Consider the following 20,864-nt stretch of genomic DNA (forward strand, 5'->3'; position numbering starts at 1 on the left):
TATGTTATTTTCGAAATAATAATGTCATGGGATGATTTTATGGTAGCAGTAAATGTGAGTAATCTTAATCAAAACTTGCAAAAACATAACTCTGATGTTAGGAAAATCTGACACCACTATGTATGTGTGTCTTCAGATCCAGAAACCATGAGCTGACATGATGTGCATAGGGACCGTTGTAGAGAGAAGAGAAAATCAACTCTTAAATAGGTTGGTAGACAAAACTCAATAGAAGATTACAGATGCATAGATAAGTAACAACTTGGTGCAAGGGTGGATCCCATTTTGACGGACATGGAGAGCTTGCAGGTGGCTGGTTATATTATACATATACTGGGCATATACGTATACGCAGTTAGGATAAGGAGCAAGAGGCCAAAAGCTGTCACACAATAACTCAGAAGCTACACACTATGGCAGCCAGAAACTGGGATCAGCACTTGGTTTGTATCAGCTAGCAGCTGTGAGCAGACTGCATCGTGTGCAGACGTCTTGTAAACACTGCTGCCTTGCCAAAGCAGCAGCAGAAGCAAAGTTTTACAGGCAAGCTGAATATTCTGATATGCCAAAGCAACTTAGCTGTAGATCAGTCACCTAGCCACAAACTACTCCTGTTCCATTGATCTAGATACCTTCACTGTTTTGCACAAATTTACTCCCTTAGTCTAATCCGAGAATCTTCATGCTCATCGGTTTTGTAATAGAGCTTAGAGGACCACATAAAAAAAGCAGCTGAGCTCTACCATCCTTCAACATTCCTGCAGCTTTCCTAAATAACATGAACCCCAAGTCAAAGGAGACACAACAGCCATCACTATTGCTAAAGATCCCAGCTTCAACCTTATTCTTCTTTTTTGTTTTCTTCACCAGATAACTCGAGTTTGCAGTTGCTACAGACAACAGCAATTGTTTTAAGCACTCTCTGTCACTTAATCTTTCAACTGCAAGAAAGCCCCATGTTCTTTTAGTCAAGGAGCTAGGGGAAGAATAACTGCTCCAGTCTTCAGTTTACAAAGCAAATCAAAGCACTCAACTAGATTCCTCCTCCTACTTTATTACACCCAAGATAACCTCTCTGTTTGGCCTGCCTTTGGAAGGGTTACAACAAATGTCAAGTTCATGCAAGAATGGACTGTCTGAGCAAGGCATGCATGCACACTCCCCCTTCCTCCCTCCCTCCCTCCCTCCACGTCCAGTCATGCAGTAGCGACAGGGCTGTAAGTTCCAGGGTTAAAGTACCAGCTCAGCTGCTGAAGGCATGGAAAAGAGACGGGCAGGGTTATTGTGCATTGGAATACATAGAACATCACCAAACTACCTCCAGGGACCGTCTCCAGCCACGCCTGTACCGCCTCATGGCGTACGGAGGGAAGGTCGGATGCTGAATTTAAAAAACAATAAATTGTAAGAAATCAACATTAGACCATTGGTAAGCGTCTAAAACAGAAGAGTGACAAAGGGAAATTCTTCAGTAGCAAATACAGGAATAACACCTATGAGATGTTAAACAACCAATTCCAGGCTTGGGATTTAAATCAAGGTAACATACAAATGGGAGGGAGCTAATCTTCCTTTAGGATCTGTAATGTTAGAGGAAATACGGACAGCACTGAGAAAAACACTGCATCTGACCAGCAAGTTGCTGCTGCTGTGCTCTACTTGAAACTCTGCAGAGGAAGGAAACTCACAGATGAAAGAGCTGAGCAACAAGAGAGAGGGGATCATAACAGGTACCTCAGAACCTGCGCTGCCTGGGTGCAAATGCCAGCAGACGAAGAAGAGTGCCCGATGCAGGATGAGAAGGGCTTCTCTGTACTGTCACGCCACCCCAGGCTTTCAGATCAACCCGCACCACCAGTGATACTCAAATGGGCTCTCCAAACACCTTGTATCACAGAATACAGCTCAGCCAGAACAAATTTGTCTACTGAACTCAAATTTTCAACTTATGGTGTATCCACAGGTAGTTATTAGCAACAGGCCTTTAAAAACACCCCAAAACCTGCTGATAAGCTTGCACATACCTGTCCTGTATGACAAAGTAATTGAAGCAGCTAATCTATTGACCAGGATTGTCCTAGTTTGGCCCAGATTTAGGGGAAGGGAAGGGAAAGAAATATTGCCTTGCTTCCCAAAGGAAGCTGGAAAGACCACAAAATCAATTTGGAAGGATCAACACAAGTTTTCCTTTCTTTTGCTGACAGCTGTAACCAACACGCTATGGAAAAGTAGGAATTATAAAACACAAATTACAAGAAAGACTCTGAACCTGTAGCGCCACAGAGCCTCAAGCAGAAGTAACCTTAATTGTAGTAAATTTAAGAAACTTAATATTTTTTACTTAGATTTCTTTAACGTTAAGCAACTACTCTAGCAATACTGAATGTTACAGACAGTTGAACACAACCTATTTCTGTGGTTGCAGTAGGAAGGAAATACCCATCTCTTACTTGTAGAGAGCAGATTTCACACCAGAAAATCCCAGTGCTTTCTACAAACTGCAATCAGCCAAACTGATCTGGAACTGCATATCAAGTTGGACCAGGGTTTAAAAAAACCCTAACATCCAGAACTATGAGGAAAAGATAATTATCTGGAATGGAATATGATCAGGCAACATGAGGTAAAGCCTTAGGCTTTTTTAATACAGATCAGTCATTAACTTAATCTCACATTTCCTGTAAAAGACATCCCTTCCCACACCATACTTACTCCCTCTACAATTCTGGCACAATGGCTACAGAAGACCACCACCCATCAACTACATTGTTAACTTTTATTAAGCATAGGCTTCTGCATAGGTAAAGCACCTATAACATACTTACCTTAAGACACATTACAATATAGTTTAGAATAAGGTCAACAGGGACTGCTGGAAGGTGCTTACAAGAGAGCTAGACTGTCGGCATTTTCCCCCCAAAGTTTTCCTTTAAGTAACTGGCAACACAAAAAGATTACACCTCACTTCAACAAAATAGATATACTGTCAAATCTTAAATACAGGTAGTCAAAACCACCACTGGTCAGATTTGCAAGCCCTCTGAACTCCATTATTCCCTGCTGCAGATGCAGTTACACACTTTGAAAAGCACCAGCAGAGAATCATACTCTACACGGAAGCCAACCATGTTCCATCTTTTCTGTAGTAGCTACACAACATAGCCCTTCAGCTTTCCCTAAAGAGGCATAGAGTCCTCACTGAAACAAAAAGCACATTATAGCTTCCACTACTGCCCCTAAACTCAGTTACTGAGGGCCGATTGCCAGCACTATCAAATCACGTGTTTAATGAAGATGTGTGTAATGCTATGGAATCAAAGCAGACACGACAAATGGGTCAGAAGGCACGCCACCATGGAGCTGAGAAAGCAGTCATTTTAAGTAGACACTGACCTGAGAAGCAAAATGTTTAACCAAGTGAATTTCAGTGTAATTTGAAAGTAGTTCCGTTCAATCAATCACTGCTGCCCCTGCTGAAATGCATAGCTCTTGAAGGCGCAGAAGCAACAGAGTTAAACAGCTGTAACCGTGATCTAGGAATTGACGCTGTGGGGCTGGGGAAAGATTACCTCTGGAGGTGGAGGACTTTGAGGTTGGGACCATTTTTTCCTCCTCCTCTTTTTCACGGATGTGTGTCCAGTGCACATCTGCCAGGATCTCCAGAGGATCCACGGGATTTACAATCTGCTGCAGTCTAAGGTTTCCAGCTAGCAGGAGAAGGGCATGGTGTACCAGGTTGTAGGCAGGGTGGTATGAAGGACAGGGAGGAAAAGATGGGAGAACAGTGGAAAGGAAAGGTAACACATCATAGGGAAGGAAATAGGAAAAGAAGAAAAGAATATATTACTGGCTAAGATCAGTTTGGGAGACAGATAGAAAAAGCTCAGCATAGTGTGTGCACGCGTACACCAATACAGCGCTCCTCATACTCCCCATCAAAGCTGAATAATGCCATTCCAAAGGCAAAAAAATGCTATTAAAAACTTCATTGTAGATTACCTCTATTGCAAGCAGCTTCACTGAAATGAAAGACATTCTCTGGGTGTCCAACAGTATGTGGTATGTAAATACCAATTTAGCAGAAATTTCCAGCTCCTTCAGCCTACTCATTATGATTATTGCCAAAGACGTCTTGCTGTTAAAGGCAAGGGACAATCTACATTGTAGTTTGATGCACCAAAACAAAAGGTCTTTCATTCCCTACTACTGGGTTAAGTACTCCTTTCTATGCTGGGTGCATATTTCTTTGTGAATTAAATTACATGATGTATCTCAAGAGTTTCAAATGTGTGTGTATAGGTGTGTATGCACACATGGGTGCACACTTACTTTAGCACTTAAAACAGTACTTTGTTTAATCCTGCTCTTTTTACTGACTCGTTTGAAGGGTAGAATTTTTTTTCTGAAGAATAACAGTATTTTCATTATGACTTAACAGCTCCCCAGCTCTCCACAAGGGACTTCCTGTTGCACAAATGAATTTGTTTAAAAGAAATTCCATTACTCCTCAATTACCTGCCTACACAAAGCTCAGCTACTTATGGAGTTTCAAAGGGAATAATGGGCACCTAAAGCAACTGATAAGCAGCTTGCTTAACTGATGCAGAATACGCACCTTGGGACCATCTACTCTGAAGTGAGTATTATATTCATAGACCCTGTCCTCTATTGCTATCTGCTGTGGGATTATAGCTCAGGTTTTATTTACCCATAATAAAATAATTCATTCTACAGGGACAGATGTTCAGCATCTGCAGGAGTGGTCTTCGAAAGCAAATGACTCATCCTGGAAAGTAAAATGCCCACTTACTTTGTAGGAAGTCAATTTTCTCCACAGCTGGATTACTACTGAGTAGGGCAAAACACCGTTTCAGCAGTTTAGAACCTCAAAGCAATTAGATTTTCGTGTGGTGGACTAGTGTTTGAAGGAAATAAGAAGCATTAGCAGCATATAGAGGCTGCACTTGTGATTTCCTGCTCTCTTGTTTTAATCAAGTTCCTCTCTCCCGGCCATGTTTTCCCCAGACATGACAAAGCGTTTGGGACTTCTGTTTCAGGATTGACTGTGTGTGACATTTGGCACTAAAACTGCAGAAGAAACAGGCAGAAGGAACTGCAGGAAGGACAACATCACCAGCTGGTTATTAAAGGAGAATAGGGATCAGGCACACAAACTCAAATGCAGAGCAGGATTCACAATTTAGCCAAGTATTTATCAGTTTTATGTCTCTGTTGCTTCATCAGAGAGTTTTCGTATCAATTGGCACAACCGCATGGTCTGCCAGAGCTCCTGGACATCCTGCAGGGACAGGAACCTGAGCTTTTCTCACTCCATACCAAAGCACTCGCATGCAGGCCCCAAGATGAGTAGAGTTAGCGTTTGCATTGCCACACAAAATTTTGTGTTAAAAGGTTTAGGTTTGCCAGCAATGGCTGAGAAGTATATAGTCACTCAGCAAGGCTCAGAAAGAGCAGGTCCCACGTGTTCTGCATGTTTTAAAATGGATTTCTCTGGGATTTAGACCAGTGTAACGTACACACCTTCAGTTACTCCACAAGTCTCTAGACAGAGGCCTGTCCTGATTAGGACATGGTTCCTTCTCACCTTCAGTAAATAAATAGCAGCACAGCCCACTATGAAGGACTGCTGCTTAGCTAACAGGCAAACCTCACTTTTCCTTGAGGTCTAAATGCTTGAGAATTTCAAACAACACCTGGTGTAGCCTTCCCTCAAGGCTGCCTGCTGAGCTTTGCAGGAAGCTGGACATTAATTGCACTTACATTTGGAAAGGTAGCTTTCCCCTCTAGTTCCACGGTAGCACCTACCAGCATTTTACAAGCAGAGGGCAGTCTCAATGTTTAACTTTAATGGAATGAGAAGCCACCCACAAATCAACTCTTTAGGAGTCAGGTCTAAAGCACACTAGCAACTGCAATAAGGGGAACTTCTTCAGTTATGCTCTTCGTCATCTTACTAATACTTCTCATTCTTACCATCAGAAAAGTTAAGTTGGAAAAAATTGTAATACCTCTTTTTTTTTTTTTTTTTTTTTTTAAAAAAAAAAGGGTCAGAAGCTAAGCTACAGTTGTTACAACCATAAGCTGCAAAATATGCAGTTTGACAACTGCATATGCCCTCTTACCTGCAGGAAGGCACTCGGATTTTCCTCTTATGTGTTCTGGCTCTAATGAACCACATTGAGGGAATAAGGGATTAAAAGACCCACATGACAATGTACCATGGAAAATAACACAATCAATTAGATTGGAATGTCAGACTAACTTTATGCCCATCGTATGAATGTTTGAAAAATCTTGAGGGATCACTGCAGCTTGATTAGCTTCCCCCACAGACTCTCCCCACAGACACACACTCACAAAGGACAACGACAAAGAAAATGTAAGCTTGTTGACATGGGCAATCTAAAGACAGTACTTCTCATGTGTCCCACGTGCCTGACATATTGCACAGGTGCAATTAGTCTGTGTATGGAACAAATCTGAAACTCCTAAATACATAGGGGTCACTGTTCATGCACATTACTGTAGCAAATTGTCCAGGTTTTCTAGATATCCTGAGGTACTTGGCAGCTTTATCTTTTTCCTAAAACCAGTGGCAATGTCAGACCTGATACATGGCACTGGGACCAGGAGATGAAGATAACACCAGCTACTGAATAAGTTTTTAGAGAGCTGGTAAAGCAATTAAATAAAACACAGAAACTTCTCATGTGGGACCTGCTCTTTAAAATATTCCCCCCTCCTTCGGGGAAATGGTAGTGGAGATGGTATATGGGTACCTTTAAATGTACCCGTGTCCTCTTCATTTGAGAGACGTTGAAGCCAGAGACCTTGCTGCAGCTCGCTCTCCCAAGGGCAATACTCCCCCTCTACAGCAGAGGGAACCACACATCCATATATAACACCAGACACGCGTGTACACACACAAGCGATGAAGAGAGAGAAAGAGAGAAAGGACAGAATCAGAAAGAGAGACTGTCTGGAAGTCCAGCAACTCCACATACTCCTGCTGTATTCAAAGTGTCCAACAGGAAAACTGCTTGAATGAAACAATGTCCGTCCAAGAACACCATGGTTTAGCAGACTAAACACACAACATGCATGTTACCATACTTTAAAAGCAGTCTTGACTTCCACAGATTTCAGTTACGGAGATACAGCTCCTACATTGAAAAAGTAGCCAAGCAGCCTGCTGAGCTCATCAACAAAACTGCCACCAAGACTCAAAAAGCTGGACCATTGCTTGCATTAGGCAGCCAAAGACCTTTACAAAGAAGCTCTTTGGAGTCTACTAGTCTTCACAAAAAGGAAATGTGAGTACAAAGACAAAGACAAGATCAGCAAGAAATCTGGCATGGTGGTGAAACACTGGAAATATATCTATTCTTAGCACAAACTTTGCATTTTGATGACTGAGACAAACACAGGGGAAGGAGTCTTTCCCTAAGATTTTCCAAAGAAATCCCTCAGAGCTAAAATGGGAACCATCTGAACTCCCTGATTTCTCAAGACCATCTTTTAACTAAGAAGAACTACAAGCAGCTTCTTCTGGGATGCCCTGATGACAGTCACAGGGCACTACCCCTGAGTGAGGCACTCTGCAAAACTGAAAACACTGCCTTCACAATGCTTCCAGCTCTTGCTGACAAAGAACAAAGGGCACATTCAAACCCAATTCCCAATAATAATAAAAAACAACAATAAAGCAATACAGAGTCACAAAGCTGTGAATTGCACACGTTGGCATGGTGTATGGGAAGCATATTGTGTTGGTACTATTGCTGTAACTGCCCTGTGGGCAAAGATCTTCTGTATCCAGGATGATTTACCTAAAGCTTTCCTCGACTCCCTCAAAAATCAAAGCAATAAAGAAATGAAAGAAGAAAAGTTTTCCAAGGCAAATCTTTCTCATTCGCATAGCAAATACTCAACTCAGTTTTCCCTGCTGTCTAGCAGAAAGGAAGGACAAATTAATCTGTCTAACCTTCGCTCGACTCCTCATCTTCCTCCTCTTCATCTTCCTCTTCCTCCTCCTCCTCATCTTCTTTGTCCTCAATCTCATGATTTTCCTCAGCCTCAATCTCTTCTTCACTCTTTCCCTTCAGGAGGGCATGGATACGCACAGCCTCTTTCCATGGCACACCACCCAAGTCTGAAGGAGGTTGCTGAGGCAGCAGTAGTTCGTCTTCTTCCTCCTCATCTTCCTCCTCCATCTCTGACTCTGAACTACTGTAAGGGTTTAGAAAAAAACATAAAGAAACAACTAGTTAATGCTTCCTAGTTCAGTCTTAGATCACTGACAAGTTGTTTCAATACACACAAAACATACGATGGAAACCATAATACTCATTTTCTGCTTTCAATATTTCATAGGCATTTTAGTGACAGCATCATGTGTGGGCTCAGTATGGTCCTTGCCCTGCTTCTTTTAAAGAAGGTGATGCAGCAAAGTGCCTGTGAAGCCAAGTCCAAATATTTGTGCAGCACTAATTGTTACAGTTTGTGACAGCTGAACAGAGAAGAAACTACTTTCTTCGTATCACATTGCTTTGGATAAACCAGTGCAAGAGTTCTTAGCAGTGTCAGAATGTAGAAGGTCACGCCTTTCAATAATGGCAGCTACTACTGGCATTTTGGATAGCTAAGATGTTTTTGGCACTTGCTGGGGTGAACCACAGGAGGCTTTGGGAGTGGAAAGAACACACAACATAACTATCAGGACAAAGGATACAGCATGTGAGCTAAGGAGAGCTGGAGGAAAAAAAAAAAATAGAGAATTCCTCACTTTTCTATATCCCAGACAGAACTATAATGTGTATCCAATTAAGTACACAGTGCACATAGTGGCAAGAAACAGTAGGAAGCAGTGCAAGGATAATTACAATAAAGAGCTTATTATTCTCACAGCAAAGTCTAAAACATGCAAACCAGTAAATCAGTAGTGCTTTTTAGTAGACATCTCTGTTTAATTCTAACAGTTCCTCAGTTTAAGCAGCAGGGGAAAGAAACGTAACTGCCTATATAATGATATTTAATCTACACGCTGGACTACCTAGAGGTACTGGGGAGCAAGATGGTTGCATTTGTCACTGGAAAATGAATGTGAACTACAGCACATTCAGAGAACATATCTGCAGGGTGAAAAGGTCTTCTTCCTTTGAAGAATCATCTGAGAACAGAATTCTACTTTTGATGCTTCCTTATGACAGCTATCACTGTAGTTAACAGCCTTTGGCAGAACCCATTCCATATAGACAACAAGAGGGAAAACCGACAAGTTGAAAATAATGCAGTTTACATTTCATGTAGGTCTATAAAATATAACTTGCACAGTTGTTGCAATTCTGTTTCCCAGTCACAGGTGTTATTACAGTGTGTGACAAACTGACAGTTCAAAAAAAAAAGTTATATATGGCAGCACTCTTTTCTCTTATATTGCAGATAAGCATATTCAGGTGCAGAACTTCAAATTAGTCCAATACTACACGAACATATCATATTTACATGATTTTATTCATTTACTTGTCTGAGAGACTATTTTTAATAGCAAAGCTAATAAGAAAAGTAACACTTTTCTCATCCTTTGACTGTCATGTACTTCTGTCCATAGGCTCTTAAATTCTCTTCACTGTTCTGCATATATATAACATTATTTTGCTCAAATTACAACCCACTTTTTCACAGCATACTTATTTTTACCAGGTTGCCTGGTTTTCACATGCTAAATACTGAATACAAACACTGTTGCATGCCACAGACTTGGTGCATGCCACAGACACAGAGACCAAAGCATATTCCAAAGGCTTTACGCAGATATTGTCACAGAGACAAAAAAGTGACGTTCCCATCCTCCCTGATTAACTTTCCCACCCTTTGGTATGGAAATAAACCTGACAGGTGCTGCATGCTGGGTTTTTCGTACGCTGTCAATAAGGTTTATTGCTGCTCAAACTGTTGCCATGATTGCTGAATGGGACAAGCTGCTCCTCTTCAACCAGCCGGCTTATCGCATGCAATATTGACAACAAATTCTTTACCACATAGCTCACTTTACCTTCTTTGGCTTTTATTTATAACTTGCTTTTTGTTTGACCTTTGAACACTGAGAAATGAGAAGCTGAAAGACGGCAGTGAGATGGTCTGGTACAGCGGGCATTCCTTTCAGCATGGCAACCCTGTGCCACAGGAATTAATTCCACAGCTGAAACTTTTATTTTTCTATAAAGCAGAGATCAAAGACCAAAATAAGTTGCTTTATAGAATTTGTATAAGTAGCTGAATATTTCATTAAAAAGGTGCACCTACGCAGATTTAGTGCTGAGGAGAGGAACCCAAACCTGAACTGTGGAAACGAAGCTCTTCTCTTCCCTTGCCATACAAAGTCATACAGTACAAGCTGTCCTATGACACTCCTTCAAAAGGCCACGGGGTATTGTACCAAAACTGCAGATGACGTACTGGGAGTTACTGCAAGTTAAGAGAGATGAATAAGGCATCTAAAGGGTTTTCTGCTCCTCAAAAGCTGTCTGGTCAGGGTTTGGTTGCTTAAATGACTTTTTTCTTGTTGAAACTTAAACAGGATTAACTCTCTTTTGAAAAAAATATACTTTCAATTCTGTTTGCTGCACATTTTCTCTGCAGTGTGCATGCTCCTATGTGTGTGCGTGATGGGAAGCTGGGCAGCAAAGTGCGTGGTCTCTGCTTGATTTAGAGTTAACACCTCACTGAACCTTGAAGCCCAATCCATTGCTCTGTAAGACACGAAAGGAACAAAAAGTTCCCCATCTCCTCCACCTGCTCCTAACCCTGTGGCGCTGCACCAAGACAGTGAAGATGATCAAATCAGGGCCTTGGTTGGCTTGTTGCAGGAGTCAAACTTTTTCTTTTGTTGCTGAAAAAGTGGTCAGACTTTTTCCCTTTCTTTTTTGGAAGGGCTTTCTGTGAGATACCATGGAGTGGCTAGAGCTGAACAGAGGATACCTGGTAGCTACATCATCTAGAAAATTCTCTTGCTGGTGTTTGGCCCACACAGCCTTACCAATGCTCTGAATAAATTACTTGCCGTATTTGAATTCAGGACAGAAATTTTTCCAGGTCAAACTGACAGGGAACTTGGTATATTTTCTCTTACCCCTCTATGATAGAGTGTGAGTTGTCCACTAAACACCACTTTTCACATGCAAAATTATACAATTCCACCTATTACAGAGAGAAATAGTGAGTATAACACAGGTTAATAGAAGGGACAAAGGGAGCTAAATGTAGCACCCTCTGAGAGGAAATCGAACTCGATAACCAAATGTCAAAACTCCACTTTTTTTAACTAACTTTTCTCCTCCTTTGGAAGTCTTCTGCCATTTACTGAGTGGCCTTACTGTGTCCTGATTTACTGAAATCAAGACCAATAATAATACTACTCCATACCAGTAAATTATGTTTAAAAGCTAGAAATATAAAGGACTAAAAAGCCCTCAGTATCATTAATGCCCACATTGTCACAGTTGATATAATTCCTGAGCAGTGAGCTAAAGGAAGGATGAGTGCAGCAAATAGAGTTTACATCTCCCACAAATAGTACTGAGATTATTTAACCAGACCACTAGGTAAGATCTCAATTATGTAAAATGTCAAAATAGTATCTTCTAAAGAAATGAATATCTTAAGAAATTAATCAAAAAGTATTATTTAGGTTTCAGAGAAAACACGTGTACAAGATATTAGGAATTGCCAGACACTTAGCTGAAGCCACACCTTCACGAGATCACATGTACACACACACTATCAAGTCTGAGTTCAGGCTACTAAAAGCTACTCCTTTCCAGATGCTGCATCTTCAAACTTATGAGATAAATAAATGTCGGATTACATTAATCCTGTAAACATTTTAATGAACACTCTTGTTCCTGCATTCTTCACCACACCAATCCAATTCAATTTAGAATGTAGTAAGGAATTTCTCATACAGCCCTATGCCTGTCGGTAATGCGTACATCGCGTATGTTTGTAGGATCTAAGTCTCAGGAAACCAGTTACAGCATTTTTGGAGTTTATTTCAAGACGACTACTGGACAGACTGAGAACTGAAAAGGTAAGGGTTGTTATTGCTACAAAGAAAGGTAGGTGATTAGAAACCTATCAAGAGATTGAGACTCTGCAAAAAGCGTGTGATTAGTTCACAGGCATTCTTCATTAAGCATTTTCACTCAATGATTCTTGCAACAACTGTTTCCAGTAGCTCTACCTGCATATATTTCGATCATGGTGTGCTTATACATAATTTTGTGGAGAAATTTGTGAAGGTACAATATGTTTTTCAACAGCCATAACTATTGCTTCAAATTAATATCTCTCAGGCATTGCATCATCATTCAGTCAGGATTACACGTGTGTCAAGCTTGACTCTTTAAACCAAAAGCATTTTTGAATTGTAATGCAAACATACAGAAGAAGTTAACTTTGTACCCCCCTCCCGTTTGAATCCATGTTCTGTTTGCTCAAAAGACTCATTTGTCTTTGATACAATTAAAAAAAAATTTAAATCCCCTCCAACTTAGGACTGAATTTCATGGTATTATGGTACTATAGGTGTCTTCTAAGAATGGCGGCAAGCTATTTAGAAGAACAGAAACTACAAGCTAAAATACCTGTGTACATACACAGAACATTTTCAACAACTTTATAAAGTTGCTGGTAAATAGTATGTTAAAAAAAAAAGTTAAGGGAAAACCAGGCAAAAGTGTGTTGGCATGGGTATAAAAAAAAGCTTATGGACAATGTGTGCTAACCTGCTGGGCACATCCTCTTCTGTTCCTTTGTCCAACACACTGCTCAGGTTATGCTCTGCTAGTGTCTCTTCAGGCACCTCTTCCAGTTCTTCTTCCCGCTGCAGTGACAGTCGGTAGTTCTCCAGCTCAATCCGCTCAGGTGTGCCACGCAGCCGCTTAGCAAGGCTGGGCTCTTCCAGCCCATTTACATTAGAACCTAAAGAAATAAGCCAGTGAATGAACAATAAATGCAACAGTCAGAACTGTATTTTTTTTTAAGGAAATTGAGCAATTGGGAGAAAAAGGGCATGAGGCAGAGGGAGGTAAATAAAGCGAGAGAATACCTTATGTCATTATCCTGTTCGCCACTACTGGCAGAACCTGCTGGGGAGCCAGACTGCAAAAGGGAATCTTAGTGGTTTTGGCTAACAGATGCTAAAAAGAATGTTAAATATCCTAGTTGAGAGAGGAAATAGGGACATTTTAGCTGCAAAAACAAGAGCTGCAATGAAGCCTATGTAATAAGTATCGGGGAAGGCCTGACCACAGACTGCATATATTCTATGAAACAACAGTAGGAATGCTATGGGGCAATCCTGCTGCATAATGTTAAAACTGTTACCAGTCAAGGTAGGTCTACAGAGTCAGGGAGCAAAAAAATATTACTACTACTTAAAGATGGGGAAGGAAGGGAATGAGAGAGTCCCACCTTGAGCAAGTTTTAAAACCTTTTATAGACTTGAATTAATTTGCTTTTTTAATCAGAGTTTGTGATGAAATGAACCACAGGGAAAAGTCTAGGTGAGATGTTTGCAAGCGCAAATCCCATGAATCCCAGAAAATTGGAAGGATATGTGAACCAGACAGTTGGGGAAGTTGTACAGGAGCTTCATTCACTGTGGCACTCAATGAATTAAATTCTAACCTGCATTCATCCATTTATTTTTGAAATTGTAGTATTTTAGCTTAAATACCATGCCGCTGTTTACCGTTACCCAGCTTAGTATTTACAGAGTCCAACCTTTCCTAGCTTCTGTTTTGCTTTGTTAAACAAGCCAAGCCTCCTCCCATGAGATAAGCTCTTCAGTGTGCTGATCATCCTCTAGGTCTCTGCACCTGTCCCAGTTTGGATTAATCTTTCCAGAACCTGCGTGACTAGAATTAAACACAGCTTTCCAGATGAGGCCTTATCAGTGTAACATACAACCCTGCCAGAAATCTCTCATCTGATACACGCTGAGAACACACTTGCCTAATTTATACGCCACATAATACCGGTGGCTTTTATTTACTGACTGATATTCAGATCTTTCTCCTTCTTTGCTTTCAACTGATAAGCACCTTGTTGGTAGCCAAAATTCCCAACGCTTTCGTAGTGCTTGACCTGCTACTTTCTACTATTACATTTCTATTTTTAATATTACAGTCCGCGACATTTTGCAGTTCTTAGTGTTATGACGTGCCTATCCTCCTCTGCATTGATGAGGGTTTGAAATGTTGCCTCAGCGGTTTCATTAACAGATGTTTTCCCTTTTTTGCCAGTAACCCTAGTGAAAGTATTACAAAGATCAGTACCCAGATAATTTTTTGTGAAACTCCACACTTTGTAGGTGACATCCAACCCCATTATTTCCTTTTTCAATCAAACCTCTAATCTCCCATTTAAGCCAACGTCTTAGCTACTTGACACACTGCTCCCTCATTTTATCCAGTTTAAATAATTATTTACATGTGGCAGCCTTCAGGTGCTTTACTGAAGTCCAGATTGTTCAAATGCACTACATTTCCCTTATGAAGGTAATCAGTTATTTTGTCACTAAAAGCTGTCAGGCTGGTCCAGCACAGTCTTTGGCGAATCCATGTCACATTTTATACCACTTACCTTCATACAGTCAAAGGGCTTCACCTGCAGAACTAGCAGTCTTTATTTATTCCTTCAAAGAACGTGTTTTATCTACTCTTTAGATTAATTGATTTGTACTTGTTCAGGTCACCTTTTTTCTTTTTCTTTTTAATTGTTCATCTGTAGGTCATACTTTTGTCACCCAGTGGTCACACAGTATTACCCTGAATTAGATATTCAAGGTACATCAGGACAGCCTGATTTAATCAAAGTGTTAGCACAAAGCTCACAATTTCATTGTACAATTCTTCCACTCTTCTGAGACAAAGACTATTTGGTCGAATTTTATTTCCAGTCATTACAGTTTAGTAATATTTAAATTTTGCTTCCAGCTTCATTGGGTTAATTTCCATTTCCAAATCCTGCTACACACTGACTTCTTTTGCTCCCATGTCCAACGCCATTGTCCCCATTGAAAATGGAGGCCACTGAAATTCATTTTGTTGCTTGACTGTACCTAAAATTTCATTTTATGTCAGCCGCACCTTCACTGTGGACCCACTTCTGCTTTCCCTTACCTTGCTTTTACTTACATGCTTAGGGAATACAGCTCTTGGCTTTCCTTTCCTTTACAAAGCCTAACCCAGCATGAGCTTTGGCAACGTTTACCTTATCCTCATATATTTTGACAGGTTTTGTTTTCTTTCTTCATCCTTTGTAGTTTCTCAGTTTATTCCTAACAGCGTTTTTTTCAGGGCAATTACTCACTCAGTACCATCTTAGTCTTTCATGCAAAACTACACAGGCCTTGCCACAATTAGTGGCATTCATTTCCAACTCCTCTCCAGAAAGATAAAATCTCATCAAGACAACTGCCAGGAGCATTTTTCTCTCTTCCTCAGTATTATTGAGCTCTTCTATGATGTGGGCAAGTGGCTGCTGTGCCCTCGGCTGGGGCTACAGGGCTTTTTTTATGGTATAAGCCATGGAAGCTTGCTCAGGTGGCAGGCAGGAACATTACCTTGTGTTTCCAGGGATACTGTGGTCTCTACCATTTCCTGCTGCCAAGCCTTATGTTGTGTTAGTATTTTCAAAGTTTAGTGGAACTGGACTGCCTTTTCAGCTGGGATTCACCTTTCATTTCTCTCTAGATGGTGATACCACCTCAGCCAAATCTATTTTTGTAATCTGTGTTACATTCCCCAACCCTGAGTTCACAGTAACAGGGGAACTGACCTGGAATATTGCTCTGCCACTTCTAGCTGACAGTGAAAAACCAAAGGACTCAGGGTAACGCAAGAACACCAAGGTGAGGGAAATCAAAGAAGGAATACACTAAAATCGTCACAAAACAAGAGTTTTTCTAGTTGGATATCTTTATACACAGCCGAGCCATCAGCTAGGCTCAGCTACTTCAACAGAAATATCTTTTCACAAGCTGTTTTTAATTTGTTCTCTTCTGATGCATACCCCAACATAGCTGCAAAGTCCACAAGTGGAAAAGACAACTAAAAGAACAAGAACTTTTTATCCATCTGACATTATTTCACTTCTCTTGTTTTCTAACAATCTTAAGGGGTTTTTGTGAGATTTTGAAAAGTAAAGCAAAAAAGAAATATAAAACCGTTCCCATATAATTAATTGAAAATGGAGTATTAAAAAAAACGCTTGTTTCAATGCTGCAATATCTGGTGTGGGGAGAAAGACTGGAAGCAATCACTCTAAGGTAAAAGAGGACTGAAAATCAAGCTGACATCTATTTATATGCATTTTGTGAATGTATATAATCTTTCAGGTTATTCGAAATACAGATCATCATTGCCCTTCTCATCATGAAGACCCAGTATAACTGGTGCATAGAGAATCAAACCAATTCTATCACAGCACAAACTGTAAGTGGGAATGACTCAATGTAACTGTGTTAAAAAAAATGAAAAAGATGGAAAACCTGCCTAAACTTTAATGCAAAAGGATGTGGTCAAGCTAAGATGTCCTGTGAGCTCGATAAGCAATCCATGCTTCAAAATCTCAAAGAAGCAGCAAGGACAATCCCATCGCTTTCACTAATTAATTTATATATCCATATACTTCAGATGCAAGATTGGTCACATCCCTCCACCTCACTTTGCAAAGAAAATGGCTCTACATTGGAGAAAATTATACAGAAACTCAACTGATTACCAGCTTCAGCGAGGGATTTCTAGGAGTTTGCCCTATACGGACCGTTTGGTCTACTTGGTGTATTGGTTTCATTTATAAAAGGTTCTATAAAGACGTATCTGGCTAGCTGCAAAGCCACTGTCAAACTCGTTACCAAATGTGAAACAGGAGAAAGGCTGATAGCCAACTTTCTGCACCACAAAGCCATCAACTATCAGAAGGAAAAGTATTACAGTTCACAAATCTAGTTAAGGGATGAAAGTAAGTGTGAGATACAGGCATCATTAACATGGTAAGATGATGAACAATTTGCTCACATTACGTGATAAAGTTCACAGCGATTCATTTGAATCTACAATGAGAAACTATAAATAGGGATACGGAAATTTGAAGTTTTCCTACCCTCATTTCCTCCATATATATATGGTGCTATATATCCATAGGCAAGGTCTATTCCAATGAAGTTTTGTAGACACTGAAGTTAATTCTCTGACATTCCTCTGGAGGGGAAGGGTGCTTCTCTCAAATCATTACATTGTATTCCCCAGACTGTTTTGTAGCTTGCTGGTGGGAGACAGCTGCAAGGTGTACTCATTATCCGTTAGCTGACATTTCACCTTGTCAGTGCATCTGCGCCCACAGAGCCAAAAGTCTGCAAGGAGTCACAACTGAGAGAGAAGGGGCTGATCACACCGCATGTGCTCGAAAAAACCCCTATGTTATTAGTCAGAGAGGGGAGCTACCTGAAAGCCAAGAGCAGCTTCTCATGCAATCAACCGATCAGTTAAAAAACCAGAAACAACATCCAAAATAGGACATGTTTTCAAATCTGATTCTTTAGTTTGGAAGAGTCAGTGGGCCATGGACATCTCATAGATCATCTGAAGGGAACTGTTTTTCCTAATAGGACAGGCTGCTTAGCCTGTTGCATGAAAGCTGCCAGAGTCCTTTATTTATCTCAGCCTTGACACAGCCTGCCTCTTGTAAAGAAAATCATATGATCAGAGATAACATTCCTACACTGAAACACTCCTTGCCTGCATGAATGTGTCCTTTTCCAGCAACTTTGGCAATTACTGGAAAGCTTGAGAAGCTCCTCTTGAGAGAGGATCCCATCTTGATTTTCCCCCAGTACTACCTTGTTCTGTAGAATCTACAAATTATTCTCATGAGCTAGATGAAGTCTTGCCAAGATTTCTCCCTCACATAATACTTGCTGAAGATGCAGGACAGAACTGGGAATCTGGGAACAGTGAATTCTTCCCAAAGGGAAACTACCTGCCTATTTTACTAGAATTTATTTTTCATTAATCATGCAGTACCTCTAGACTTCCTTTTCTTAGTCAAATCTGTTAAGATTGAAAGCTCTCTAAGTTAAATGTCATCTCTTGTGAAGTGTGGGTTCGGTATTTTGCACAGACTAGCTGCAGCCTTGGGGAGTTACAGAGATTCAAATTAAGGAGTCTACCATGAAATATGTGCCAAAGGAGGAAAGAATTAATACACTTCTCAGGAAAATCTTCATTCTGGATTTCTCAAGTCTTGTGCTTTTATGATAATGTGAAACACTACACGTGTTTGTTTTCACTCATCTTTTCCAAACTCTTCAATTACTTCTACCTCCACACAATTGTTTGAGAACACAACTATGTCAGTTAAAACAACTCCTATAGAAACAGCAGCATATTGCACATGACAAAGTATAGAGATGGAAGATGGGAACTTTTCTGTGGGAGTATAAAAGTGATGCAGTGAGCTCTGAGTCAGAAATGCTGAACGTCCTCATATTCCATTGCCATTAATTTCTGAGAAATATCTTTTGGGCTAAAGTTTCTGAAGTGTGCTTGCAGTTCAGCAAGCATTATCACTGAGATATAAAGAAGGCATCAAACAAGATCCAGCAGCATTTTTTGGCTTCTCATTTTTCATCTGTGTTAACATCAGATTGAGTTTCATTTTTTCCCCGAAGTTCCACCCTCACCCACTTCAGCTCCATTAACTGTCTCTCTGTATTCCAACTCCAGTTCTCATCCAAGGGCCTCAGAATGTTTTACAAGTATTGGCATATTAAAACAAACAGATTTTGGAAGTAGGTAAGTACTGTAGAGGCATTGCACAAGTCCAGACACAGAGATTAAATAGCAGAAAGGCAGTCTCACAACAGACTAGTGGCAGTGCCAGAAAGAGCATCCAGAATGCTCAGCCCCAAGCCCTTCACTCTCAACTTCACTTTAAGTCAAGACAAAACACTTTGAAGTAAGAAAAGGACTAAGATATGACAGATATTAAGTGTAATGATTACATGGTGTACATCAGCAGGTTGAAAAATGGCACCTCCTATGAGATGCTCACTGTGTGGACAAAAAAAAAAAATCTTAGTACAGAGGCCCATTGTTTCAATATGTGCAGCATCCAACAGTAAGTCAATTAAAGACATTCCATTTAAGTAAGTGCAATTGATTTCTTCTGAGAGATGTAGCCAGAAATCCTTTCCTTAATCCTCTCCCAAATTAGCATCTAGCCATTGTTAACAATTTTTGTACTGCACAGTAAGAAATATATAAAAAATGTAGACGGCAACTCTAAACTGACCTGCAGAAATGTGTTAAATGGAATGGATTTTTTAAGGGTTAAGAAGAAGTTGAAGGTTTTAAATCTAGATTCATCCACCCTTTAAAATCTATCTTTTAAGAAATGTCTCCAGGAAACCACTGGAAAGAGCCCAGCTAGTCTGGTGAGTTCTTGTCACTGCTTGTTCACACAGCCTCACATCACATACTGCAGAACTGCACATATCCTGGTAGGATCTCCTGAATTTTGATAAGCACATCCTCAAAGTCAAAAGGGGTAATATAACACCTGCTCAAATAGAAACAAGAATGCATTTATTCAAATGTAAATACTTAATAGTCATCAAATGTCAATGTTATTTTGATACCGTGCCTCAACTTTCTCTCTTACTATCCTAGACTACTCCCAACCCCTCAGGGAGCCTGAATTACTCAGCTGTATTGAGAAGCCATCAAATCTTGAATTTTCTGATGTCTGTGTTTCTAGTTTGATCCATAACACGTTCTGCTAAAAATAAAAGCCCTGAATTCAAAGAGAACGGTATAAAAAAACCAAAGTCAATTCATAAGCAAGATATTCAGAGTGCCCATGCACAGGATTCAAAATAAGCTCAAACCTGAAGATAGCCCTACTGAAATTCTTCTGTAATGCACATGTATCAATCATAACAATAAACAGTAACTGACTAAGCTTTGTAGAAGATATGCTCTACTGAGTAAAAGCTCTTGGAGTTTGACATGGGAATTGTACACATGCAAACTCTCTTATGCAGCTTGGACTTGGATCAATACAACTGTCCTTAAACTGACATGCAACTAAGGAGTAGACACAGAGCAGAACAGCAGCTTTTTCATGCCTACCAGAAAAAAAGGGTTTTACCACTGAGCAACCAACATGCTTGAGATCTCTACTACCATGTCAAAGCTCGGTCCTCAAACTGTCAGTCAAGCGATTCTTCCTAGTAAATCAGGGACCTAAACAGAGAAATGGGCAGATTAATCTGTAGAGACAGAAAGGTGTGTTTTGTCAAAATGTCCTCTGATGCAGAAGTACCCAACGGAGAGCTATTAAAGAACAGCACTACTTCCAGTGCTGACCAGGAAGTTTTATAACATTACTCAATTCAATAGCACACAGCACATGAAATAAAAATTAGTGAGGTTCCTGTTCGTATCTACTGGTTCCCAAACCAATGGGAAGCAGAGGTGTCCCCAAGACCCCCGCCCAAAAAATTATAATGTGCATAGGAGTAACTGACAGCTAAAATACTCAAGGGATTCTGAAACTGATACCCCAGAAACAAACATATGAAGATGTAAGTCCTCCTCCACACATTCCACAACCTCCAGCTAGAATTAATTTCTTCATATCTCAGCTATTATCAGTACATGTGGAAGCCCCTTCTTCATAGCTATGAAATTGAATTAGACCGACTATTGAATGAAACTAGTAACTTATAAGTTTATCTTATGGAAGTTGCAATGTTTTCCCCCACCCCCCCACTA

General features: G+C 40.3%; 1 protein-coding gene across 17 annotated transcripts in view; it reads right to left on the minus strand.

The window, feature by feature from the left end:
* Positions 1-20,864, minus strand: part of MICAL3 (microtubule associated monooxygenase, calponin and LIM domain containing 3) — a 163,651-nt gene that overhangs the window by 33,893 nt on the left and 108,894 nt on the right. For 12 of the 17 annotated variants that reach the window (XM_074584830.1, XM_074584895.1, XM_074584887.1 and 9 more), the window contains 5 exons: positions 12,807-13,002; positions 8,006-8,250; positions 6,801-6,890; positions 3,570-3,707; positions 1,319-1,381 (listed from right to left, as the gene is read on the minus strand). In XM_074584830.1, coding sequence (XP_074440931.1) covers positions 1,319-1,381; positions 3,570-3,707; positions 6,801-6,890; positions 8,006-8,250; positions 12,807-13,002 — 732 coding nt within the window. The remainder of the gene's footprint in view (positions 1-1,318; positions 1,382-3,569; positions 3,708-6,800; positions 6,891-8,005; positions 8,251-12,806; positions 13,003-20,864) is intronic. The other 5 variants (XM_074584904.1, XM_074584840.1, XM_074584923.1 and 2 more) reach the window with 3 other exon arrangements.

Source organism: Larus michahellis, chromosome 1 (assembly GCF_964199755.1).
Source record: "Larus michahellis chromosome 1, bLarMic1.1, whole genome shotgun sequence".
NCBI lineage: Eukaryota > Metazoa > Chordata > Aves > Charadriiformes > Laridae > Larus > Larus michahellis.